The 26689-nt window shown below is 44.1% G+C and overlaps 1 protein-coding gene across 3 annotated transcripts; it reads right to left on the reverse strand.

The window, feature by feature from the left end:
- Positions 1-68: 68 nt before the first annotated feature.
- On the reverse strand, positions 69-26551 carry PMS2 (PMS1 homolog 2, mismatch repair system component). Of its 3 annotated transcripts, none has more exons than XM_060032466.2 (15): positions 26466-26551; positions 24128-24267; positions 23367-23453; positions 23081-23183; positions 22199-22382; positions 19000-19167; positions 18310-18407; positions 16834-16933; positions 15168-15252; positions 13623-13778; positions 10334-11204; positions 7120-7287; positions 4731-4831; positions 4020-4189; positions 69-1427 (listed from the first exon to the last, which is right to left on the reverse strand). In XM_060032466.2, the coding sequence occupies exons 1-15, from the start codon at positions 26486-26488 to the stop codon at positions 1284-1286; spliced, it is 2598 nt and encodes an 865-aa protein (XP_059888449.1). In that variant the 5' UTR covers positions 26489-26551; the 3' UTR covers positions 69-1283. The 3 variants fall into 3 exon arrangements, with proteins under 3 accessions (XP_059888449.1, XP_059888452.1, XP_059888450.1); XM_060032469.1 differs by lacking the exon at positions 26466-26551 and adding an exon at positions 24515-26439; XM_060032467.1 differs by lacking the exons at positions 69-1427; positions 4731-4831 and having other exon boundaries at positions 4042-4189; positions 26466-26530.
- Positions 26552-26689: the final 138 nt, after the last annotated feature.

Consider the following 26689-nt stretch of genomic DNA (forward strand, 5'->3'; position numbering starts at 1 on the left):
GCAATGACCATTACTTGACTGTCTCCTTACACCTAAGGAATTCTAAGTTTGCAAATGGAAGGAAGCCCACTGTCTGGGCAGAGAGGTCGAGAGCAGGGTGTGGGTGGGAGGCCCACACTGGGCACTGTACCCCAACCGCCATCTGGACCCCGCAGAGGGCATTTTTACTTCCATTTCTAGCAGAGTTCAAATGGGACGAGACTCCATGAAAAACCATTTGACAACACACAGGGATTCTTCTACCTCCAGTACCAGTCAGTAACTAGACCATCTTGCAGTTCACACTCCCAGAAAACCAAATCACAGCATCAAAGTTACAGAAAAATCAAAGCCTTTTATTTCCCCTTGCCTACAACGCTCTTTGCCACCCTGGCTGCAGCGGAGAACATTTAAAAATAGAGACCCCCAGGAGTGCCCTGGTGGCCTACTGGTTAGGATTCCGGGCTTTTGCTGCCGTGGTCTGGGTTCAATCCCTGATCAGGGAACTGAGATCCCGCAAGCAGCGCGGCACAGCCAAAAACAACAAAAAAAACAAAAGAGACCTCACCCCACCTGGTCGACTTCTTCCAGCTGGACAGAGAATATCCCTTGGGTATCTCTGGATTATTTTCTAAATTTAATATGCATTAGGGTTGAAAATGACTAACTCAAAAGGACCATAATTTTCAATTTATGAAGTTAAACCATTATGGGCTTAATCATCATTAAGAGCTGAAAAGTGGCAGGCTAAAATACGTCAGGCCAGAGCAGAAGTCTAGGTGACTTCCAAAGCGCTCTCTTTTTGTAAAACATGCTCTTGCTGCTACACCACACACACACAGACACACACAGACAGACAGACACACACACACATATGTTCAAATGTGAAGCAAAAAATGTTGCAAGCAATGCTCCACATGGATTGAAAAAGTTCTCAAGATCACTTCTAAACGGACCTGATGCATTTTTAAGCAGCAGGTTCATTGAGAAACAAACCCCAAAATGGTTACTTAAAACCCTGCCTTGAAAAACAGAAAAATCTGCAATAAGATCAATAGCTCTTTAAAATGAGAAATGTTAGGGCTTCCCTGGTGGCGCAGTGGTTGAGAGTCCGCCTGCCGATACAGGGGACGCAGGTTCATGCCGCGGTCCGGGAAGATCCCACATGCCGCGGAGCGGCTGGGCCCGTGAGCCATGGCCGCTGAGCCTGCGCGTCCGGAGCCTGTGCTCCACAACGGGAGAGGCCACAACAGTGAGAGGCCCGCGTACCGCAAAAAAAAAAAAAAAGAAAGAGAGAAATGTTGTCAGTTTTGAGAAATGATGTCCAGATTGGCAATGTGTCTCATGGTGGGCCTTCCGTGGGGACAGTTCCAGGGATGGTCCATCTCCCCCATGTGGGTGATGAGTTTCTTCATCTCACTTGTGTTAAGAGCAGTTCCAATCATCACCTGCATGTGAGACATGATGGCTTACATTAAAGTTTTACTGGTTTTTGGTTAGAAAAGCAACTCTTCAGAAGCCCTGTTCTCTACAAAGAGGCTGGACAAGATTACAACAAAAGCAACAATTCCCTGAAAAGTTCTCCCCCGAAGAACCCTACCCTCTAGTATCTCAGCCCTCGGCCTCTTTGTGACATCCAGCCCCTCCGTGGCTCTGTCTTGGCAGCACATCCTCAGGAGAGACGCCGACCACTCCCATCCAGGACCAACCAGTCTCACCAGCTCCACCAGCATCCACATCCCAGCCGCCCCGACCTCCCACCATGGCGACTGCAGCGGCCTCCTAACGGGCCTCCCCACTCTCCTCCTTCTCCCTTCAACTCGTCCTCCACTCGCGGCCAGTGATTCCTTTTAAAGGCGCGTCAGATCACGTGGCTCCTCTTCGAAGCCCCGCCCCCCACCTGGATAATAGCCCAAGTGCATCACCTGACTTGGCCCTCACTGGCCTTACTGCCCACACCTGCGAGCAAGCAGCCCTTCCGCCCCCAATGCAGCCACACCGGCACCCCCTTGCCTCTAGTACAAGCCCATAAAGCGAGTACCTGCCTCAGGACCTTGTCACTGGCTGTGCCCTCTACCCAGGATACGCTTCCCTCAGATATCTACATCTCTCATGTTCCCTCTCCCGCAGGCTGCTGCTCAAATGTCCCTGCCTCCCTGCAATGAAACAGCTCGCCTTGTCTGTCCTCTGTAGCCCTCGGGCTGTGCCTGAGCACCCGGGAGAGGCTACTTCAGTTGGGTGCTCAGGGAGGCCAGAGGATGGGAGGGGGCCAGGTGGGCGAAGAAGGCGTGCGGAGCGGGGCGTCCAGGCAGAGGGACAGCGAGCGAGGACTTGAGGCGGGAAGGAGATGGTGTGGCAGGCGTGGCTAGAGCCGAGCGTAGGACACGGGGCCCACAGGTGCAGCAGAGGACAGCCCGCCCCCCTCAGCCCATGTGCTGTGCGGAGACAGCGTTGCGGTGCCAGGGACCTGCCAGCGTGGGGACTGAGGAGCAGCCCGTGGCCCCAAAGATCTCTGCATCACACGAGGACACGGCATTGTGAACACCTGGCCATCAGCACAGGCCAGGCCCAGCTCTGACTCCTACCCCCGACTCCAGGATGGGGAGATCAAGGTTAGGCCTTTATCAAAGAACCATCTGTGGCTGAAGTCAGGTCCGGGGCCCTATTCTCTCATCAAACTCTTGCCTGGAGGAATTTCATCCGACGCCATGGCCGTAACTTAGAAAACCTAAACCTTTCTCCCCAGCACTGACACTTCCCCTGGCTCTGGATTCACTGACGTGACTGTTCTCAGACACCTCCTCTCACGTCTAATAGGATCTCAATACAACGCGTCTAACAGAGAATGCTGAACCCCACCACCCCCAAAGGTGAAAATGCCACAGCCCTTGCCCCACCTCCCTCATCTCCGTTGTGACACCCTCTCTGTGGTCTCTTTCCCATGGTCACCCTCCAGCACCTCCTGACACGTGCAGCGCAGGCACCCAGGTTCGGACCAGGATCCCAAGGACCCTAAGTGGGTCCCCGGATGGGGCCCCACCCCCATCCTGGTCCCCCATCCGTCACACGGGGTGAGCCTCTGGCTTCGCCAAACACCCCGAACCTTTGCACTTGCTAATTCTTCTATCTGGAAAGTTCTTTCCCAAGGGGCTCCAGCTCACCTTCCAAGCGTCAGCTGGGAGGTCACCTCCTCACACAGCCTCACCGCGACCACCCGCCTCGCTTCCCGGTGCTCACTCCCCACCCCCATACTGTTTTCTCTACCGAACTTGTATCTGAGGCTGCCGTTATTAATGTTATGTCCCTTTCCCCCACTAAACTATAAGCTCCACGAGGGCAAGGACCTCATCTGCCGACCTGTGCCCCCAGCACCCGGACCAGGGCCGGCCACCCAGAGGGGGCTCAAGGGGTCTCTGCTGAGTGAATGAAGGGGTGGGCCAGGGGGTCTCTGCTGAGTGAAGGAAGGGGTGGGCCAGGGGGTCTCTGCTGAGTGAAGGAAGGGGTGGGCCAGGTGATGCAAACACACGTGCTCTGCTTTGACATCAGGCTCATCACCTACCACTGCTAGCGTTTTCTAGAACCAGTCTGAGCAGCGGGAGCCAGACAATACGCAGTGCCCGCCCTTGGGACTCCTGCGAAAAGCGAGCCGACTGCAGGGTTCTGGATAATCTCGTGCAGGGCCCTTGAGGGCTGGCGGCCCCTAATCTTTACCCACCAGTGTCATTAATGCCCATAAGGTCCATAGATGAACAACGTGGATCCCCAGCTAACTGCGTGGGAGTGATGAAAGCTCTGAGGACACTGCTTCAGGGACGCTGAGAAACAGCAGTAATTATGGGTCGGAGGTCTGACCTAAGGCAGATGTGCAGGGCTTACGTGTTACAATGGCTGAGGACAATGGGACTCTACGTACACAGCCCAGAGCGACCATCACCCACATTTAATAAGGCTGACAAGTCAGGGGCTGAACTGAGAACTTCCAAGGCCCAGGAGCTGGAGCAGACCCGCCAGGCTCCTGCAAATAAGCTTGCTTTACTTACAGACTTCCGACAGGCCCTGGAGGCAAACATCTGCCTGACCCGGGAAGGCCGGCACATGACACCGGGGCTGTCGCTCAGCATGAAGATCAGTTCATCTATGTCCTGGGGTCCAAAGGTCCAGCTTTTACTAGTTGGCAAGGAAATCAATTTAGCTCTTTGAGTGACCGGCGCTAAAAGAAGAAAATTTGGAGAAAAGGCGTCATTTGAAAAATCTGATTCATTTGGGTGCTATTTGTAAGGAACATCTGAAAGAGAGGGCAGAAGCAAAACGCTTTTGGGGGGAAGCATGTTCATCTCTTATAAAAGACGCTGAAGTGTATGACCTCAAAGATCGTTCTCGGGCTTCCCTGGTGGTGCAGTGGTTAAGAATCCGCCTGCCAATTCAGGGGACACGGGTTCGAGCCCTGGTCCGGGAAGATCCCATATGCCGTGGAGCAGCAAAGCCTGTGCGCCACAACTACTGGGTCTGCGCTCTAGAGCCCGAGAGTCACAACTACTGAAGCCCACACACCTGGAGCCCGTGCTCTGCAACAAGAGAAGCCACCGCAATGAGAAGCCCACGCGCCGCAACTGGAGAAAGCCCGCGTGCAGCAACGAAGACCCAACACAGCCAAAAATAAATAAATAAGATAAATAAATTTATCAAAAAAAAAAAAAGATCGTTCTCAGCTCTAAAAGGACACAGTTCTACAATCCTAAGTAATAACTTACCGCCTTCATCGATAACAAAGTCAAAGCCATTCTTTCTGAATATTTCCAGATTTTCTATTAGAACTGCTTCATTGACAGCTGTTAAGTTGAGAGTCTGAGGTCTGAAAAAGAGAGACCCAAACTAGACCTTGAAGTCAAACATTTGGCTCTAAAGCAGAAATGAAACTAAAACAACAATTCTGTGATTCTTTGAATTCATTTCAAAAAGCAACACGAATAACATGCTTCCAGCTATGAGCCTCTCCTGTCACAAAACTCCGAGCATTTCCTTTTAATTTTTTTTTAAGTTCTTTTTAGAAGTTAGAGTAACTCCAAAAGTAGCCTGCCTTTCCTCAATCTGCAATACCACCCCAATGACTGTCTTTTTTTTAATTCTCTTCTCCAAGATAACGATATGACCTAAAAATGCTACTTTTCCTCCTCACAATAAAGACAATTTGAAAAGTTGGGTTCGGTCACTACAGACATTTGAAAACAGAAGAAACAGCATCTGTTTTGCTATCCTGCTCCTTCTGCTTGCATTCTTTTTTTTTAAAGATTTTTTTTTTTGATGTGGACCATTTTTAAAGTCTTTATTGAATTTGTTACAATATTGCTTTCGTTTTATGTTTTGGTTTTTTGGCCCCAAGGCATGTGGGATCTTAGCTCCAGGGATCGAGCCCATACTCCCTGCACTAGAAGGCGAAGTCTTGACCACGAGACTGCCAGGGAAGTCCCCCCTGCCTGCATTCTTTATCCAACCATCTCTCCTCTTGGATTTACTGAGTGCTTAGTAAGACAGACACCGCTAAAGCAGGAGATATAAAGGTGAGCAAACACAGACCCGTTCTCTGCTCTCACGAAACAAACAGTCTGGTGGGGAAAAAAAGACATTGATCAAACAGTCAAACAAACAAATTGTAATTACAAACTACACTGAGAATCAGGAAGAAGAGACACCCAGGGCCATAGGAGCACAGAGCATGTGAGACTTGGCCTGGAGAGAGAGGGCGTCGGGGAAGGCTTCTCTGAGGAAGTGACCTTTGAGCTGAGATCTGGGGCTGAGTGGCAGTTATCAGGTGATGGGGGTGAGGGGTGGGTGCAGGGGCAAGTATTCTAGGCAGAGACAACAGTCTGTAAAAAGGCCCTAGGATGGACCATGGGTGTTCCCAGAGCCACACACAAAGATCTGCTTCATTCTGCTTAATGGCTCTGTAGGAATTCATCAGGCCTGTCAAGGGAAAAGGAAGGATGGCCAGAGTATAGAGAACAGGAGAAGAGGGCTTAGGAACAGCTGAAGAGGTCATCAGGGCCAAACTATGCTGGGCCAGTAGGAAAGGATGCAGTCGTGGTCTTTATCCTTTCATCCTGAAGTGTGATCCACATGGGACCCACAGTGGCATGTGATTATCCAGGTCAACTTGAAATGCCACAAATGAGACCGTACTTACACCAAATGGCTAAAAAATAAACGACCTCTGTAACAGGGGCAGGAATAGCTCAGTATTATACAGTGGCTCATTCAATGTCTTTACTATCACTACTTACTCCTACTGAAAATATAATTAAGCCATTCTGTAGGATACAGAGTACTCAGCAAATAAACTAGGTATGTTTTCCAGCTGAGTGGCTGTTTTAGTGGTAACTTCTTCATGCTGGGATCTGCTGCCGTTGGGATCTGAGTTAATTACGTAGTTTAATTTCCGAAATGAAAATCCAAGACCTCTCCTTAGGACTTCGCTTAAGGAAAGACTTCTGGTTTATATGCTACACCATCACACCACCCTGTAAAATGGTCAGTGTAAAACATTCAATTTGGCAAAAGAGAGATAAATACCAAATTCTGCAGTGACTAATCACTGGTATCGCTCTACCACAGCTGAGGACAGACACACAGGCACTGCTGACCTTCTGAACACGTGAACTCCATGTACTCTAAGTAGATATACTCTGTACTATAAATTGTTCTTCATCAAAAGGATTTTCTGGCCAACCAGTGATCAGCATTTTTGAACAGCTTAAAAGAACTTTAAGTATCTTTTGATACTTAAAGAATCCATTAGCTGTGTGACCTTGGGCAAGTTATTAAACGTCTCTCAGTTTTATCACCTGTGAGATGTTGGTGGTAATATACAGTAACTACTTCAAACGTTTGTGAGGATTAAATATAAATTGCTTCAACAGCGCCTGGCACCAAATAACACTCCATAAATGGCAGGTATGACTATTATTACGCAAAAAGTGTAAAAATCTGCTGTAAGGATACGTACAGCCAAAAAATACAGATAGATAGATAGATAGGTATAGGTAGGTTTAGACAGAGATAAAGATAGGCACTCTTATAGCTAAGAGATCTTAAATTTGCGGGATGAAACAACACTGAAAATTCTGAACACTGAAATGAACTTACGCTATAAGCCTTTGACCCTGGAGGACAGTGTGCTGCTGAAGCATCTCGAAGTTGTATTTCTCATCCGTGGCATGCTGGTCCACTATGAAAATATCTGCGTTCAGTTTGGTGATGATAAATCCCAAGTTAAACTGACCAATGATTTCCATTTCTGCAAACATCGTTTTGCTGCATGTAGAAAATGTTAATTAGAAGACATTTTAATTTCTTTTATTGTCTGCGCTGCACGGCTTGTGGGGTCTTAGTTCCCTAACCAGGGATTGAACCCACACCCTTAGCAATGAAAGCACGGAGTCCTAACCGCTGGACTGCCAGGGAATTCCCATTTTAGAAGACGTTTTAAAAGATTCCTTCTCTGCTTATAAAACACTAATAAAAAAGTACAAAAACATAAAATAGACAAAGTCCCTAAAAATCCCACTTTCTAAGGATAACATTATTCATTCCTCCAACTCTCCAGGTGACATTAGTTACTACTATTAATGATTTGGTCCATATCCTTCCAGACCTTTGACTATACATTGTTTAAAAAAATGGGGCTTCCCTGGTGGCGCAGTGGTTGAGAGTCCGCCTGCAGATGCAGGGGACACGGGTTTGTGCCCCGGTCTGGGAAGATCCCACATGCCACGGAGCGGCTGGGCCCGTGGGCCATGGCCACTGAGCCTGTGTGTCCGGAGCCTGTGCTCCGCAACGGGAGAGGCCGCAACAGTGAGAGGCCTGCGTACCGCAAAAAACAAAAAAACAAAACAAAACAAAAAATGGAATCAATTCTTCACACCATTTCACTCTCATCACTTAACAATGCATCTCAGATATTTTTTCAGACCACAGAGACCTACTTCATTCTTTTTAATGTCCATGTAGGAATTCAGTATGTGGATGTACCAATTTGTCTGACAAATTCTCTACTAAAGGACACTTCAGTTGTATCCATTTTAAGAAACACAAACAAAGGTGCAACATCCCTCTACATACATCTTCTCTACTGTGGATGTATCTGTATGATAAATCCCTAGATGTGTTATTATTATATATGTACACTTTGATAGGACATCTATAAAAGTTTACACTCCCACCAATATGTACACTTGTCCCTCAGTATATGCAGGTGATTGGTTCCAGGACCCCCAGGAAACAAAAATGCCCAGATGCTCACGTCCCTTACATAAAATGGCACAGTACTTGCACATAACCTATGCACATCCTTCCCATATACTTTAAATCATCTCTAGATTACTCATAATACCTACTACAATGTCAATGCAATGTAAAATAGTTGCTAGCACGCAGCAAATGCAAGTTTTGCTTTTTGGAACTTCCTGGAATTTTTTAAAATTTTCGATCTGCAGTTGCAGAACCGGCAGATACGGAGGGCTACCTGTATACGAGTACCTTTTTGTCAATAGTGGATATCGATCCTTCTAATGGGGAGCACCCCCCACCCCCTGCCCACCCCAGGCTGAGCTTCAGACTTTGTTGGAACAGGCGTGGCTGCATTTCGTTCATTTATGAATGAAAATAAGTTGGTTGGAGTAGTAGAGTGAGCACTGCTGGGCCTCCTGCCTGCTGCCAGTGGCTGCCTTGTAGGAGGAAAAGACAAGGGCATCACAGGAGCAAAAGAGAAGCCGCGGCTCCTGCTGTCTTGCAGTGTCCCTCCAGCGCCCCCTGCTGATCAAGTCTAACAGTGCACCAGGAGAAACGCTTACATGGTTCAGCCTCCAGGACTGCAAAGCAGGGCAAAGAGTGGATTTGGAACTGAGAGGCAATAAATTGGTAATTGGCACAAATACCAACTCCCTGCCTCTGATTGCTCTTCCAGGAACCGCCTGGGTCTGCTCCGGTTCCCCAGGCAGATTGCCCATGGGAAGAACCTGTGCCGGCCTGAAGACCCGGGTCTTCTGTGTCTTCGGCAGGCGTATCTCCCACCATAAACTAGAACCTAGCATCTGGCTTAAAGAAACAAAGTTTTACAGCTTGGTATATTTAGTTATAATTCAAAATGCAGAAACAGGGGCTGGTAAACACAACCTCAGTATCTTCACTGCTGCCTAACCTTTAGCTCAATACTTTTTCCTGTGCTTCTCAGGAAAACATAAACCTCATCAGACCAATAGCTCAGAAGTACAGCCAATCCAACAGCCGTGCCCTGAAAGCCAGAAGCCAATGCCAGACCCTTGTGGATCAGCTTCTCAATGTGACCTTCTGGGGTACTTGTCAAAAATGCTGATTCCTGGGCTCCACACCCAAGACCCGCCAGATCTACTAAGGCAGAAACACTGGAATCTGGCCATACATAGGTCCTGCTTGTTTAACAAGCTCTCCAAGTGATTCTTAGGCATACCAACGTTCAAAAACCATGATAACAGGTGAGCAATACATGTTTGCAAACTTAATTAAAATCTCTATTTAAAAATATTTAAGGAACCTGGCTCTCTTCACTGGCTCCCTCTGAGTTCACAACCAGAAAGATTCATTTCCATTAATTACACACCTTTTAAAAGAAATAAAGGTTCCTGAAAACCCTTCTCCGTGTAAGCTAGGCACTATGAATAACAAAGAAATTATATAATACTCAGTGAAGAATTTATAACTGAAATCAGGCAAAGCCTGTGTGGTCCAGGCTAAAAGTACTATAAAAATGCAACGTACTTGCTGAGTTGCACTGTGCACAGCACACTTCAGTAACTGGTGACACAAAACAAAGACAAAATTTAAAAAATAAAAACTATTTCAAAAGAATTCATCATTTTTAAGAGTCGCAATGTTGGACACGACGACTGTCAAGAAAGTGCTGGTGACCAGTGTTTGCTATTATCTGTATTGTGAAGATCTTTCTTTAAATTGACTTTTTTACTTAACCCTATCTGATGCAATCTTCTTGAAATCATAGCTTTGATAATGTGATAAGTTTTCCTCATACATGTTCAAATGGAAAGATGGGAAATAGCAATATTCCCCAAAGCTGCCCTGAATTCAATGCAGGGAGAAGTCACCACGCGCTGAAAACCTCCAGGAAAAGGAATAAAATTGGGGTGAAGAAGGCCTTGATTGATTTGGACCCGATGGAAAAGATGTGCAGAGAAAACCTAAGGAAAAAAATTCCTGTAAGATTTCAGGCTGCAGAACTGCCTGGTCGAAGAGTTCTTTAAAGAAAATTAATGTGATGGATGTGAGAGGCAAGGAAAAGAAGTTGGCGAGTGGAAAAAGTTGTTACCTTATCTCTTTTCTTAGTTCATCTTCTGCTGCTTGATTTTCTCCAGGGCAAATCTTTGCCCGAAACTTCCTATAATTTTGTCCACCTTCTTGTTGCTGTTCTTGCTGACATAACTGCTTTATTCGTTTGGCTAAAGAGCTCATAGAAAAGTCAAGGGGCACTATTTTCTTGTTAATTTCAACAGCTACATCCACCTCGGGCGCTGAAGCGTTCTGAGTTTTCATGGACTCTGGAGGGACATCGGGATTTAAAGGAACCCCTTCTTTTCTAAAACGCTTTGCGTTTGGGGATGAGAGCTGAGTTGGCTGCAGCGAAACTCTAGCTCGGGAGCTGCTTTCTTCGTGGTCTAAGTGGCAATTCGTGCCCGAAAGACGATCGTCCGTTTCAGGTAACTTCTCCAAAGACTCCACATTTTCTTGCGAAAACCCATCTTTGGGGGAGCTTGCCACATGGTCACTGCTGGGCTGGCTGCCCGTTTTTGGGGTGCTGGACCCCTCCTCAGAGCCGGCAGATGCGCTGCTGTGCCCCCAGCCCTCCTCCGTGTCCACTCTGCCCATCGGGTCACAGGGCCCCTGAGTGGAAGGCACCCCTTCCTCCCGAGGTTCAGAGATGTGCTTCCAGGAGCAGAGGGGCCTTGAAGCGCTAGGAAGTGGGGTGCTGCTTTTCTGTCGTGGAGAAATCCGTCTTGGGTCGGTGGCCTTCGGACCCCGAGACTTGTTCTCCACTGTGTGACGAAGGGAAAAGGCCTCTCTCAGTCTGGAAATGGTCACTGCCCTTTTCTCTTCCCCGCGAGTCCTTAATGGGGCGGGATCATCCTGCTTCTCTGGCACGGGCTTCTCCACCTCTGCCGAATGCCTTTTTATTAAGTGACCTAAGCAGATGTGAACAGAGAAGGGCGTCAGGGGCTGCGCGGAAATAGAATAAGGGGATACTTGTACATGAACGGGCACTTCACAAAAGAGGAGCTCCGAATGGCTGATCCAATGTGTGAACACAGTTCTACATGAACCATAAAGAAGACATGAATTAAAACCACTATGTGATGCCACTATATACTCATCAGAACAGTTAAAATTTTTTAAAAAAATGTTTACAAGGCTGAGGATCAAATGGGATGCTTAAATACTGCTGGTGGTGTTGAAATTGGTACAACTGCTTTGTAAAACTCTCTGGGAACATCTAATCTGAACATGCACACCTGTGACCCCGCACTGCTATCCTACCAGAAATGTCTACCTGTGCTGGCCTAAACCATGGATGGGGATATTCGTGACAGCTATATTCATGGCAACCCAATCCTGGAAACCACCCAGTTGTCCACAAATAAGTCGTGGTATTTAAATACAACAGAATACTGCACAGCAACGAGAATGAATAAATGAACTGTCACACAGGACTTGGATGAATCTCACATACAAAATATTGAGAGAGAAACCAACGATGGAAAAATGTAAATACTGGATGCCTTCAAATTAAAAACAGAACGAATCCATGGTGTTAGACGTCAGGAAAACGGTTCCCACCGGGGGTTAGTGTCTGAAAAGGGGTACAAGGGTGGTTCTGCGGGTGCTGCTTCCTGATCTCAGGGCTGATGCGCTCACGACACATTTGCTTCTGTGTGGATGCTGTACTTCGACGAAAGGGCTAAGAAGAGGGCGTCGATTTGACTGTGCCTCAAGATGCAGAGGTAAGTTGAGCAGTTTCTCTGTATGGGGTGGCCTCTCTGGCCACGCACGTGCGCACGCGTGTGTGCGCTTGCGTGCGCGCGTGCGCTCAGAGCTGCTACCTCCGGCCCATTCCACACAGACGCGATGCTCCCTACCATCCTCCGCCCCATCCCCCTCCCGGGCCCGTGCGCGCGCATGCGCACACATGCACGCACGCAGCCATACTATCCCATGCAGAGTGGGCGGCAGAGATGTGAGGTCAGTAGCTCGGCCGCACTCGTGGCAGTGGTCCTGTGCGCCTCTCCCACCACCCAGCAGCCCCGCCCCACCCTGAGGAGCTTGTGTTCCCACCATACTCTCCGGCTGTCACAACTGCCGACCGTGGCACTTGATGAGAGCGCACCTCACTGTCTTCCAAGTCAGCCTCTCCGCCCCCCAACCCCAGGGGTGTTAGGAAAAGGGAGGACAGAGCCACTCTGGGTCCCGCGCCTCCTCTTAACCCCTGGCTTATGGCTCCTGATACCCTCGCGTTATGAAGCCTCATCCCGGAACGACTTCCTCTGATTGTCACCTGAGCTTTCCACCAAACGTATTTTCAGCTTCCTGAGCTGCTCTTTTCCCCCCGCTGGAGTACACAGTGATTGGGACCCGCCACCTCTGTCTCTGCACAAACATACGTAGAGCTCGGGGGTAGGTTGGCCTAGAGAAGGGTATCCACCCCAAGGAGCGGATCTGGCTGTCAGAAGGGGTAGCCAGCTCCTGCCTCGCTACGGAAGGCTACTGGGCTCAGCTGTGGACGCCTCCCTGCAAGGTGCCCCGGATGCACTTAGCTTGGAGGCAAAAGAATAAAACCAACTATTTAAACGAAAGGCTGCTCACTCAGGATCAGGAAGTAAAACAATGATTGTGCATATTTTTACCGAGGTCAAACCAGCTTTGGGCCAAGTTTCATCTCAACATGCCACTCAGTGATGAATGCACAGGGGGGACGTGAGGGAAAACGGCAGAGTGAGGGCCCCCCCAAATTCCCTACTCCATAAAAGATAGGAGAAAACGGGTAAAAATGGTCAGAATCAACTTTTTCAGAACTCTGGAAATTAACAAAAGGCTTGCCAAGTTCGGGGAGTGTTTTTGTTTGTTTGGTTTTTGGTTTTGGCCACGCCGCCTGCCTTGCAGAATCTCAGTTCCCCACCCAGGGATTGAACCCAGGCCCTGGCAGTTTAAGTGCTGAGTCCTAACCAATGGGCTGCCAGGGAATTCCAATGGGGGCGTGTTTATTGAAAGGAGAATGGGTGAGTCTTGGTAAGAAGGCAGCCCTGGGTGATCCAGATTACCTTAAATCTGCAGCTACGTACTTTCTAGGGTGACACGTCCTCTCTGAGTTGGCCATTATCCCCTCTGACAGCCAGATCCACTTCTTGGGGCAGATACTCCTCTAGGCCAGCCTGCCCCCCATCTCCATGTCTAGTTGTGCACTGTGCAGAGATGGAGGTGGTAGGTACCCATCAAAATCTGACAGATTTTGTTTCATGCCAAAAAAAACTTTGCCTCCGAAAGAATAAGGAAAGTATCACAACAGCTACAAGTTTTAGAAGCTGTTTATACACGTGTGTTTCTCTTACCTTCGACGTCAAACAGCGGCTGCTGACTGACGTTGAGCTTGTTAACATCATTATCGAACATTCCTATCAAAGACGTCTTTAAAACTGCCAACAAAAGCTTCTCCTCCTGTAGTAAAATTTGCCTTTTATCTGGAGTAACGTTGATGTCGACACATTCTAAAGCAAAATAGAAAAGATGCCAATTGTGTTTAAGTTCACGTTTAACAAGAGATATTTCCCCATCGACTATTTTATTCACTTGCACTTGCCAAAAGCCATGTCCAGATTCATATTCATACTATAAAACTAGCCCTTTCAAATAAACAAGGAAAAGATGAATAATTTTTTAAAGAGATGAAATATGCAAGCATTTGAGTAGGTAAATTGCAAAAGAAAAAAAGCAAATAAACCCATGAAAAGGTACGATAAAATTGCAAACTAAAATGTCATTTTTATCATCTATTGAATCTGGTTAAAAATTATAACACCTAGCACATTGTTGGTAGGTGTGTAAATCGGTATAACAGGATCCCATTTACTGACCCAATGATTCTACTTCTAGAAATTTATCTTGAAGAAATAATCAAAAACATAGGTAATGATTTATCTATAAGAACAGTATTTAAATTTCTAAAAACTGAAAACAACTAAAATAGGCACAAACATAAAAGTTTACAATCAAGATATATCCACACACTGAAATACAATACAGCTATTAAAATCATGTTTCTGAATAAACTTTAATGACATGGAAGAGAAAATGTTCACATCTAAGGATAAAGAGCACAAAATTACCCAAAATTATTTTCTCACTCCAAAAAATATGGATATATCATTAAATATATATATATTTTTAAGGTGTGCACATATGTATTTCTAAGCACCTAAAAAAATATTGGATAACAATAAACCATAATATCAGCAATCAGAAGAAAAGTATCTACATGAAATGAGTTATTTTCAAAATCAGGGAGAACATATAGTCTACTTTCTCCCTCGGCTGACGTGAAAAAGTCACATTTTTCCGAACAATACAATTAATGTAGTTTCAAGTAGAAAGCAGGAGATATATAGTCTGTATAAAAAATAAAAGTCTAAAAAGATTTTTTTTAATTAAAAAAAATTTTTTAAGTCTATAAAAATATGTATCACCATTAATTGTTGCTATAAAAGTCTCTTTCTGGTCATATCAGAGCTTTATAATCTCATTTTATTCTTTTAGGAGTAAGTCACCAGGGACTTCCCTGGTGGTGCGGTGGTTAATAATCCACCTGCCAATGCAGGGGACACGGTTCAATCCCTGGTCCGGGAAGATCCCACATGCCATGGAGCAACTAAGCCCGTGAGCCACAACTACTGAGCCTGCGCTCTAGAGCCCATGAGCCACAACTATGAGCCCGTGCGCCTAGAGCCTGTGCTCCGCAACAAGAGAAGCCACCACAATGAGAAGCCCACGCACCGCAACGAAGAGCAGCCTTCGCTCGCCGCAACGAGAGAAAGCCCATGTGCAGCCTGAAAAAAAAAAAAAGAGGTCACCAATTTTACTGAAATGTCAGTGGAACTTACCCAAATCAACAGAAATGTTAAGAACAACAAATGGATACTGATGCCGGTTATACATGTGATAGATCTCATTCACAAGTCTGGAAACCTATACAAAAAACAAAGATTAGAAAAGAATAAATGTTTCCTTCCCCCAGTTTCTAATAACATGCTACTCTAACCAACCGTTAAAAGGATACATTTTGAACAGCTTTCTTGAAGTATAATTGGCCTAAAACAAACTGCACTTAAAGTATACAATTTAATAAATTCTGACATATATAAACACCCACGAACCCATCTCCACAATCAAGATAATGAAGATATCCATCACCCAAAAAAAGTCTCCTCTTTCCTCTCAAAGGGGTATCTTTTTTTTTTTTCAAAGGTGTATCTTTAATCATAGATTCATAAAACTGAATCTTTTTCCATACTCAAGATGCTCTTAAAGAAATGTCAATAAAATGAGGTGCGGTTTAAATGCTCATAAAACATTCAAATGTACACAGAAATGTATTTATATGACTTTATAATGAGATTATTAAATGGCATTAGGGATAAGCCATAAAATCACACCAATTACAATATAGGTTAAAAATTTAGAAGCTGAGGGGCTTCCCTGGTGGTCCAGTGGTTAAGACTCTGTGCTCCCAATGCAGGGGGCACGGGTTGGATCCCTGGGTGGGGAGCTAAGATCCCGCATGCTGCATGGCGCAGCCAAAAAAAGAAGAAAAAAAGAAAAACTTCTACGCTCTATACGCTAAAAAATATTAAAAAAAAAAAAAGAAAAGAAAAATAATAGAAGCTGAACCATATCTGGCTGATAGAAGTAATTTTGGGGAATCCCCTGGTGGTCCAGTGATTAAGACTTGGCACTTTCACTGCTAGGTATAATGTTGCGGAAGATGCAAAGTCAAAACTGACCACTAAAAGTGCTATAATCAAGATGATCAGTTTAAGTTTGAGGCAGAAGTAATCTGGGCCCTTATTTTCCTGGAAAATGGACAGAACAAAGAGAAAATACAAAAGCATACGCATGTGTGTCAGTCTATACCAAATAGTCTAGATAATGGTGAATGTTTTAAAATGTTTACTTTCTTCTAATAGTGATAATTTTTACGATAATAAATATATTGGTTATTAATATGTGTCCATATGTATGCACATATATATAATTGAAACCACTGTATGGTAGGTGTTTTTAAATGCCTAAAATAAGATGATTTATAGATAACCAACAAAGGATCTACTGTAGAGCACAGGGAACTGTACTCAATATTCTGTAATAACCAAAATTGGAAAAGAATTTGAAAAAGAATAGACACGTGTATGTATAACTGAATCACTTTGCTGTACACCTAAAATTAATGCAACACTGTAAATCAACTATACTCCAATATAAAATAAAAAATTTTTTTAAAAAGAAATTAACAGCAAGACACTTTAAAGATATTTTTAAAAATATTTTAAAATGACAATATAACATTGTTAAAATAATATCAATATATTTGCATAAAAACATGTTTTTAGAATAAAATTGATTAGAATGAAAAAAAGATAAAGTAATGTTTCTGAGTCAAAGTCCCAAGTTCCATGTAAATTGCCTGTGTCAGAAAATGTTATTTAATAAAAAATAAAATTAAAACTAAAAGCTAAAAGAAAAAACTAATCCCCCCATATTTTGAAATACCTTTGCTGGGTCACAAGGCCGCCGATTGATAAAGAAAAACTGTCTGTCCGTTGAACTTCTTCCCACGCCGTGAGCACAGTGAGAAATAAAACCTGAGATACTGTTCAATGTTAATGCCGTTAGGGCAGGATTCCAGAACAGAAAGGATCAGACACACATCAAACGGCACATTCTCAAAGTGAAAAATAAAAACATAACCCCTGGTGATGAGCTGACAAGTATTAACATTTCAGGTAACGTGTATCTGTGCTCCATTCTGGTGAATCACTAAGGAACACAGACCCTCTGGAATGTTCCAAAGCTCCCATCATTGACAAATCCTCCATGGGCAACCCAGTGGGTTCAAAACTGATTCGTTTCAGCTCTCACTTTCCCTATTAAATCCCTGGCCTCCACACAAGGAGTTGGTCTCACCCCACACTCACATTCTAGAACCTTCGTGCAGTCCCCACCAAGCTGTCCAGGAAGCCCACGGACCTGTATCCAGGCTCTTTGCCCACATTCCCCGCCTTTTCAAAAGCTGTTCTCTTGGGATTTCCCTGGAGGTCCAGTGGCTAAGACTCTGCACTTCCAGTGCAGGAGGCGCAGGTTCAATCCCTAGTTGGGAAACTCAGATCCGTACGGTGCGGCCAAAAAAATAAATATAAAACATAAAATCTGTTCTCAGTTAGCAAACTTCTATCTCCTATGGCGTTGGTTAAGGGCTTCACCTGAGATTTACCCCAGGGATATTTGAGTTTCCATAAGAATGATACCTTAGCATAAAAAATGAATCCCCGGGCTTCCCTGGTGGTGCAGTGGTTGGGAGTCCGCCTGCCGATGCAGGGGACGCGGGTTCGTGCCCCGGTCTGGGAAGATCCCACATGCCACGGAGCGGCTGGGCCCATGGGCCATGGCCACTGAGCCTGCGCATCCGGAGCCTGTGCTCCGCAACAGGAGAGGCCACAACAGTGAGAGGCCCACGTACCACAAAAAAAAAAAATGAATCCCCATCTTTAATTTCAGGGATAAGCCAAAGGCAAGTGGAGGGAGGGTAAGCAATATGGGCCCAATTCTGCTTATGGAAAAATGTCTATTTTTCTTACACTAAAAGTAATGATGCTGGATTGGATTCTGGGTAAGGCACGAGTTAAAGGAAAAGCGCCTCTATCCCTCTATGCCAGGCCCTGACAAAGTGAAACATTATACATAATTTAAGAGTTATTCTAATTGTTCACTAAACAGAGCCTCTTCTACAAACGCTAATTTAATAAGAAACCCCCTAAAATGCACCAGTTACCCAGAATACTGCTTACATTAAGAACCTGACTCCTCCATATAAATCCTCTTTCTCAGCAATAATACTGCCTACAGTTTATAATGGACATAAGAAACTATAAGCTTTAAAATCACAATCTTTAAAAACAAAACCAAAGAAAAAAAAAACAACTCAAAAAAATTGTTTGATCGTAATTTTCCTGGCACCAATTAACTTACCAAAACAGGTTCTGCAGAGCCTGGGAAGAGCTCAGCCCGTATTCTTCACGGACAGTGTCACTAGGGGGCAGCTGCACAAAAGGGATGAGGCTTTGCAACTGAAAGAAATCACGGTTTACAGTTATTTCCTAATAAAGCAAGAACCAGCCTGACTTCAGAAAGGAAGATATAACGAAGGTTTTGTGTGTTTTCCTTCCTAGCCAAGCTGTCCACATTAAGAGGACAAAGAATCTCAATAGTTGCATTTTGCAGTTCTATAATAAATAATTTTGATTTATTAGCAAGATGAAACACTTGTGCTCCTACTTCTCCATAAACAATACATTGCCCACAATACTTTTTTTTCAAGGAGAGAGTAAAAGGATTATTTTAAAACTTGCAGCTCCTAACATTAATTTTTGTGATAGGGACGTAGTTTAAAAAAAAATCAATTCTTAGAATTTTTTCTTTATGCTATTGGAAAGGACAGTAGAAACCTGCCATAATCACTAGAGCAATAAAGTGTTTTTAAACAACTGGCCACCCAGTTTTTTGTTTTAGAATGATTATTTTCATTGCGTGGTGGTGGATGGATAAGAGTGAGCTTCGCTAGAGGCTAGGAGATCAGTGAAAAGACTGCCGGAGAGCTCCAGGTGCGAGATTTGAGCACCTGAATCAAGAAAAAAAAACAAAAGAACAGGCCACCACTACCTGTTTCTGCCCAAATACAGATCCGATATTTTCCTTCATGCTGGAGCCTCCACTGGTGCACACCACAGGCTGCCTCTTACCCTGTCCAACCTGATTGGTGCAACTTACACGGACGCCCGCTGAAATGATACAGTAGGCGTGTAAGACCTGGACCATTTTGGAGAACTCCTGTTTAAAAAACACAAATGCAAGGACTCAATGTTACTTCAATCTTACAAGCGGCGCATGATTCAAGTTATACAGTCAATTCAAGGTTCTCATATCATCTCACAAATAAGGCAAATTATTCCTGACAGAATGATCCACGAGTTGAATGGTAGCAAAGGGAAATCAGAGGATAAGGTGCTTGACCACACTTTCCTCATTTCCAAAATGTCCAGGCCTTCTGCTCTAAAAATCGAGAACTATGTTCCCTTTGACCTTGAAATCCCTCCTCTGGAAATTTATCCTTGTAGAAAGACTCGCATAAACAATCAAAGATCTATTATGAAAGGGCTTCCCTGGTGGCACAGTCGTTAAGAATCCGCCTGCCAATGCAGGGCACACGGGTTTGAGATGTGGTCCAGGAAGATCCCACATGCCACAGAGCAACTAACCCCGTGTGCCACAACTACTGAGCCTGTGCTCTAGAGCCCGTGAGCCACAACTACTGAGCACGCGTGCCTAGAGCCCGTGTGCCTAGAGCCTGAGCTCTGCAACAAGAGAAGCCACCGCAGTAGGAAGCCCGCACACTGCAACGAAGAGTAGCAGCCCCCGCTCACCACAACTAGAGAAAAGCCTGCACGCGGCAATGAAGACCCAACATAGCCAAGCATAAAAATAATAAATTAAAAAAATTTTTTTAAAAAGATTATGAAAATGTTCATTGAAACAATCTGTAATTGTGAAAAATTATAAACAACCTAAGCAACCATCAACCAGGGACTAATTAATTACAGTATATCCACATAATGGTGCCATGATAAAAAATAAGGTAGTTACCAATCGACCAAAAACAGGTATCTACAATATACTATATTAAAAAGTCAAGGTATAGAACAGTATATATAATATGATCCCAATTGTTTAAAAAAATAGAAACATATGTATAAAGATTGTATATACATGTATGCATTTAAAGTCTAAGGGATATAGGGACTTCCCTGGTGGTCCAGTGGTTAAGACTCCGCACTCCCAATGCAGGGGGCCCGGGTTCGATCCCTGGTCAGGGAACTAGATCCCACATGCATGCCGCAACTAAGAGTCTGCATGCTGCAACTAAAGACCCTGCACACTGCAACTAAAGATCCCGTATGCTGCAACAAAGACCCAGAGCAGCCAAATAAATAAATAATAAATACTAAAAATTAAAAAATTAAAAAATAAAGTCTAAGGGATATAAACCAAACTCTGGGAGATAGGCAGAGACAATACCAACTTTCTACTGCACACAATTCCATGTGACTTAAATGTTTAATATTCTATGTCACTTGATTTCATTTTTTTTAAATATTTATCTTGAAAAATTTTCCAAGATTTATAAATACATGAAACTAAAAGGAGTCTGGGAAGATTCACCAAACTGTTAACAATGGTCATCTCTGGCGAGCACAAGTTCTTTATGCCTGTATTTTCTAAGACACCAATTTTTTTTACCATAAGATACAAAATAATAATAATTTTCTCTGTACAAAATTTTTTAATATTTGAATTAAAAAACATTTTTAAAGTTTCCTGTATTTTTCCAAAATTAATAAAGTTATAACTAGCACAAATTGTTTTAAAGGTAAAGAAAGTTTTTAGCAGCATATGTTTAAGTAATGTTTTTGATTATAAAGAATATATAGGTACAAAACAGAAAGGTACAAGGAAGATGGCAAAAAGCACGAGTGATCGCACATCCAAGAATAACCACTGGTAGCATTCATGCGTCTACTCTCCCAGGCTTTTTTCTATGCATATTTTGGCCAGTTGCTTTGTTTTTACAAAACTGTAATCATACACACACACACACACACACACACACACACACACACAGGTATGATTACATGTGTGTATATATATATGATTATGTATATACACATGTATGTATACACATATATAGACAATTTATAACTGCTTTTTAAACACAATTATATAATATTTATCTTTTTCATTTTCATTCCAATTCATAAAACTTGTAATGATTCACTTCTCAGGGAGCCAAAAAAATGACCTTATTAAAAATAAAGATAGAATCAAAAAATAATGCTTGTCTTAAAAGACTCATTTCCCATATTAGAAGACCTCATAAACACAATTTGATGATTCTTTTCAAGAAAAGAAAAGGGCGGCTTCCCTGGTGGTGCAGTGGTTAACAATCCACCTGCCAATGGAGGGGACACAGGTTCGAGCCCTGGTCCGGGAAGTTCCCACATGCCATGGAGCAACTAAGCCCGTGCACCACAACTACTGAGCCTGCGCTCTAGAGCCAGTGTGCCACAACAACTGAAGCCCTCGCACCTAGAGACCGTGCTCTGCAACAAGAGAAACTACTGCAATAAGAAGTCCATGCACTGCAATGAAGAGTAGCCCCTGCTCGCTGCAACTAAAGAAAGCCCATGTGCAGCAACAAAGACCCAACGCAGCCAAAAAAATAAATAAATAAAATAAACAGATTTATTAAAAAAAAAAAAAAGGGTAAATCACCCAAAAGTTAGGTCTTTGAGGGGAAGAAGCAAGCTAAGCACTTCTCCAAAAATCAAGGGAAGAGAATGAACGGGAGTGCAAACCACCCTGAGTGATCTTGGACTACATTTGGGCATCACACTCTCTAGGCTCTCGGATTCTGAATTTACCGTACCTTTCTTTTTTTAATTAATTAATTTACTTATTAATTTATCTATTTTTTGTCTGCACTGGGTCTTTGTTGCTGCGCGCAGGCTTTCTCTAGTTGCGGCAAGCAGGGGCTACTCTTTGTTGCGGTGCGTGGGCTTCTCATTGCAGTGGCTTCTCTTGTTGCAGAGCATGGGCTCCAGGCGTGGTGGCTTCAGTAGTTGTGGCACGTGGGCTCAGTAGTTGTGGCTCACGGGCTCTAGAGCACAGGCTAGTAGTTGTGGTGCATGGGCTTAGTTGCTCCGCAGCACGTGGGATCTTCCCGGACCAGGGCTCGAACCCCTGTGCCCTGCATTGGCAGGCAGACTCTCAACCACCGCACTACCAGGGAAGCCCTCTACCGTACCTTTTTAATATTCCTTTGAAACTCCTTATGGCGCACAGGTAGCGTATAAAATAACTGCTGCACGCTGACTGTCGTCCCTCTGGGTCGTGGGTAGGGGGTTTTCTGGAGGATTTTTCCATTGTGATCAAACACCAGTCGAGTCCCAACCTTCGCAGATGTGTGGCAGGTAGAAATAGTTACATCACTGTACAAAAAAGCCAGCAGAGCACAGTCAGCTAGAGACTCCCAGGTGCTGGTCATCACGTGCTCATTTTCTCGCTTCTGTTCTCTCTAAACTCCCCTAAAAAGGTGATGATCCCTCCTAGATCATCAAGAGAGTTTAAATGGGTAAGGAGTCATCATAAAATCCAAGGTTTGGCCCAACAGGTAGTGAGAGAGTTCTGTAAATGTTTTGTTTTGATAAAAGCTTTGATACTCATTTTGGTTAAACTGCAAAATAAAAGATCTCAAAACTTACGTATTCACCAATAAAGAGTTATTTCTCAGTTTGGCTACTACTGTTCTAACAAAATCTTAGAAGCTGTTGTGTAATTAATTAAGTGCTTCAGCTAAATTTTTTCCTCAACGTCAAAATAAATTAAAACCAATAGCATATGGTATCTATAATGTATTATTTATACCTTACTTTTAAATTGAGAAGTTACTGCCTTAATAAGGGTAACAACTTTTTTACAATACTATTTGCTTCATTTTGTTCATTCATTGCTTACATTTCAGAAGTATTACCACTTAGGTTGGTAGTAAGATAAAACAGAATGCAGAAGTTAGTAGTTGAGACATTCCGATGGAAAAGTGTAAACAATAATGATTCTAAGCATACTTTTCAATTTTCAGAGAGATTTTTATAAGGGGTCAAGTTAGTGGATAAAATTATTGCATCACCTCAGTGCACAGAGTGAGCTCAGAGCTTCCCCCCGAAAGCCAAAAGTTTCAACCTGAGTGAGGTCAGCAAACTCCTGAATCTTAGAAGTGTGATGCTTCAGAGCTGAAAGAGAGGTGGAGAGTAAGGCCGAAGAGATCGCAAGTGATACAGCAATGAACACACACAATACCCACCCAAGTGACTGGTTTTAAAAAGCTGTTTTGTGTTTCCTAAGACAGTGTTACGCCCAATTCTCAGACATTTGGCCCAAATATTTTAAAATAGGATTAGCAAAATGTAACTTACTTAAGCCTTCAAAGTTTTCTTCTTCTACCCCGCATCCATTGTCTGAAACTTCAATGAGCTCCGCCCCATAGTCTTTAAGCCTGAGCTCTAGAAAGTTTAAAATATTGATTTCTCAAATTGATCCATGTAAAAAGGCTTTAGAGTGACAGTATTTATAACTTACAAAATGCAACTTTGAGTCCTAACTATATTTATTTAAATGTACTACTGTCATTTTGTATATTTTATTTTTTAAAGGCCTTCTTGGCTATTTACTAGCCCAGATAAAATAGTTTTGTTCTTATTTTCTTTCCTTTTTCTTTCCTTCAAGAGGACAGTGTTAACACAGTCATTAAAGAGAACAAGTTCTGGAATCAGACTCCCTAGGATCATATTTTACTAGCTTTATAACCTCAAAACAAAAGTAAATTCCTTGTGCCTTAATTTCCTCATTTGTAAAACGGAGATAATAATTATAACAATAATAATAATTCCAATCTCATAAAGTTATTCTACAGATTAAATGAGGTATCCCATCTGTATAGCTCTTAGCACAATGCCTGCCTGGCACATAGTAAGAACACAATAAAAGTTAACCGCTATTATTATTATTACTACCTAGCTAAATACTAGGCACATAATAATGTGCTAAATTTATGTTTAAAAAATAATAATTTCTCTGTATATCAATACCTGATTGCCTTATTACAGTAACAAACATGTCTTGAATAAAACAGCATAAACTGATTATTTCTTGTGGTTTAAAACTCTCCCAAACTTACCAATGTTAGTGGCACTGGCATCCACACTATTTTCCACCAACTCCTTCACAGCAGTGCTTAGACTAAGAACCACTTGCCCAGAACAAATCTGATGGACTGACTTCCGATCGATAGGTTTGATGGCCTTAGCAAGTTCTGAACTAAAGAAACAGGTTATAAGACAGCAAGGAGGCAATTATGCATTTTCATCCTGGTTTTAACTGTGGGAAATGATTCATCTCCGTTAACAGTTAACGCGTCTAATCCATTCATTATATTAACATATCCGTTTATTATATTCACAAATATAAATGTTGGTCTACAGTCCTTAAGCATCTGTCAAAAAGTCTTCTGAATAGATACTTCAAATGAAACAGACATTTAAAATCTAATTAAACTGGGATCTACATGGAGGAGACACATCCCCCTAAGGCTATGGGTGAATAATCTTTTGCAACAATAGGATCTTCTTTCTTGAAAATTGAAAGCAATGTTTCCCACACAATTCGAAAAGCCAAAATTTTGCTGGGAAATCCAGTGTTCATGTCAAAATCAAAACCATCTCAGAAATCGGGTACCAGTTGGGTAACTATTCCTATGGTTGCCTACAAATCCCCACTCCAAACCCAGGCTGCGAGCTCCTGCCTTAGCAAAGGCCCTCACGGTTCTGGCTGTACCTACCTTCAGAATTTTCCAACTGGTTTGTCTCCATTTCCTCTCTACTTCAATCAATCTTCCATGCTACCACCGGAGTTACTTTAGAAATCACAAATCTGGTCAAATAATTTTTCTGCTTTAAGAACTTACTAGCAGACTTCCCTTGTGGTGTGGTGGTTAAGAATCCACCTGTCAATGCAGGAGACACGGGTTCGAGCCCTGGTCCGGGAAGATCCCACATGCTGCGCAGCAACTAAGCCCATGCGCCACAACTACTGAGCCTGCGCTCTAGAGCCCACGAGCCACAACTACTGAGCCCACGTGCTGCAACTACTGAAGCCACCACGCCTGGAGCCCCTGCTCCGCAACAAGAAAAGCCACAGCAATGAGAGGCCCGCACACAGCAACAAAGACCCAACGCAGCCAAAAAATAATTATTTAAAAAAGAAAAAAACTTACTAGCATCCCACTGTCTGCTATATTAAGTTTCAAATCTAGTCACAATTGGACCCCAATCTACCTTATTTTCTCTCTCTCTCCAATCCTCCCATTGCCAATTCCCCTACATTCTGGTCACAGCGAACAACTGTTTCCTGAATATCACAAGCTCTTTTAGACACTGCATCTTGCCCATACAGGTGTGTAGCCTCCTACTCCTCTGCCTGGCAAACTACCTCTCGTGTACATGTCCACTAATTTAGCAATTTGTAGTAATCGGTTTTATTGATAACTTGGGTGTAACTGAACACAGGAGCATCCCTGGGAGGGAAATCTTTGGGTATTTCCCACAACATACAACACATAATAGACCCTCGGTAAACCCTTGTTAAAAAAAAAAAAAAAAAGAACAAACATCTTTATTCTTATTCGACCTTGCAAAGAATTCCACTCAAATTTGTCTCAAATGGAAAAACTGCAGATGACGCCACTTAAAATGGAATAAAGGGGCTTCCCTGGTGGCGCAGTGGTTGAGAGTCCGCCTGCCGATGCAGGGAACACGGGTTCGTGCCCGGGTCCGGGAAGATTCCCACATGCCGCGGAGCGGCTGGGCCCGTGAGCCATGGCCGGAGGGCCTGCGCGTCCGGAGCCTGTGCTCCGCAACGGGAGAGGCCACAGCGGTGAAAGGCCCGCGTACCGCAAAAAAAAAAGGAATAAAGTATCTCTAAAAAGTTTGTTGATTTGGCAAGACACCATAGGCTACAGGTCTATTCCTGATATTTATTTGAGCGAATCTGGATTCAGGAATCTGACACAGTGCAACAGTGCTACCCGAAGATTCGCTACCCCTAATTCGGTGTAGCTGCCGGTAATCACATACTCGAGATACAGAAGCAATGCGTTTCTTAAAACTGTCCACCTCAAATTAGCATATGCCTTAAAGCGTCCCCGAAAATAACCCTCAATTTTGAAAAAGAAGAGAGAGCAACCAGGTAAAAAGGAAATTAATTCCGTCTACTGCGATTTCAAGCTCCGGCTTCAGGTCCACAGATGCATGGCGGCGTCCGGGCAGCGGGCCGAATCCCCCACGGACCCCGACCTCAAAGTGCACCCACAGGGCGGCGGGTTGGGGGAGCGCCGAGGAGCCTGGCCTGGGGCCTCCTTGCGGCCGGCTCGCCCAGCGCCGCGGTCACTTTCCCCTCAGGGGTCTGGAACGCTGTGGGCCTTAGGGCGACCGCGAGTAGAGGCTGCAAGCTCGGCTCACCTCGGCACGTCGGCTTGCTCCATGGATGCAGAGCCTGATCCTGGAATCGGAACAGTTTGCGCCGCCGCTCCCACGGTGGGCGGGGGACGGAATCCAGCCACCCTGCCGCCCATTGGCTGCTTCCGACACGGTGTCCCGCCACTTCCGGATAAGGCTACGAACACGTCCCACCTCTCCTTCTCGCTGATTGGTTGTGTCAAAGGTCGAGTCAATGACGTCAAATT

The sequence above is a fragment of the Delphinus delphis genome, chromosome 15 (assembly GCF_949987515.2).
Source record: "Delphinus delphis chromosome 15, mDelDel1.2, whole genome shotgun sequence".
Lineage (NCBI taxonomy): Eukaryota > Metazoa > Chordata > Mammalia > Artiodactyla > Delphinidae > Delphinus > Delphinus delphis.

Bases quoted from the DNA above. Each gene is read 5' to 3' on its own strand.
- PMS2 (XM_060032469.1), bottom strand. From the start codon at position 24,651: ATGAACACTGGATTTCCCAGCAAAATTTTGGCTTTTCGAATTGTGTGG. The intron at 16,934-18,309 runs GTAAGTTAATTG...AACATTGAACAG, and splicing joins GCTCTGCAGAACCTGTTTTG to TATCTCAGGTTTTATTTCTC. The intron at 13,779-15,167 runs GTAAGTTCCACT...ATTTTGCTTTAG, and splicing joins TAACATTTCTGTTGATTTGG to AATGTGTCGACATCAACGTT.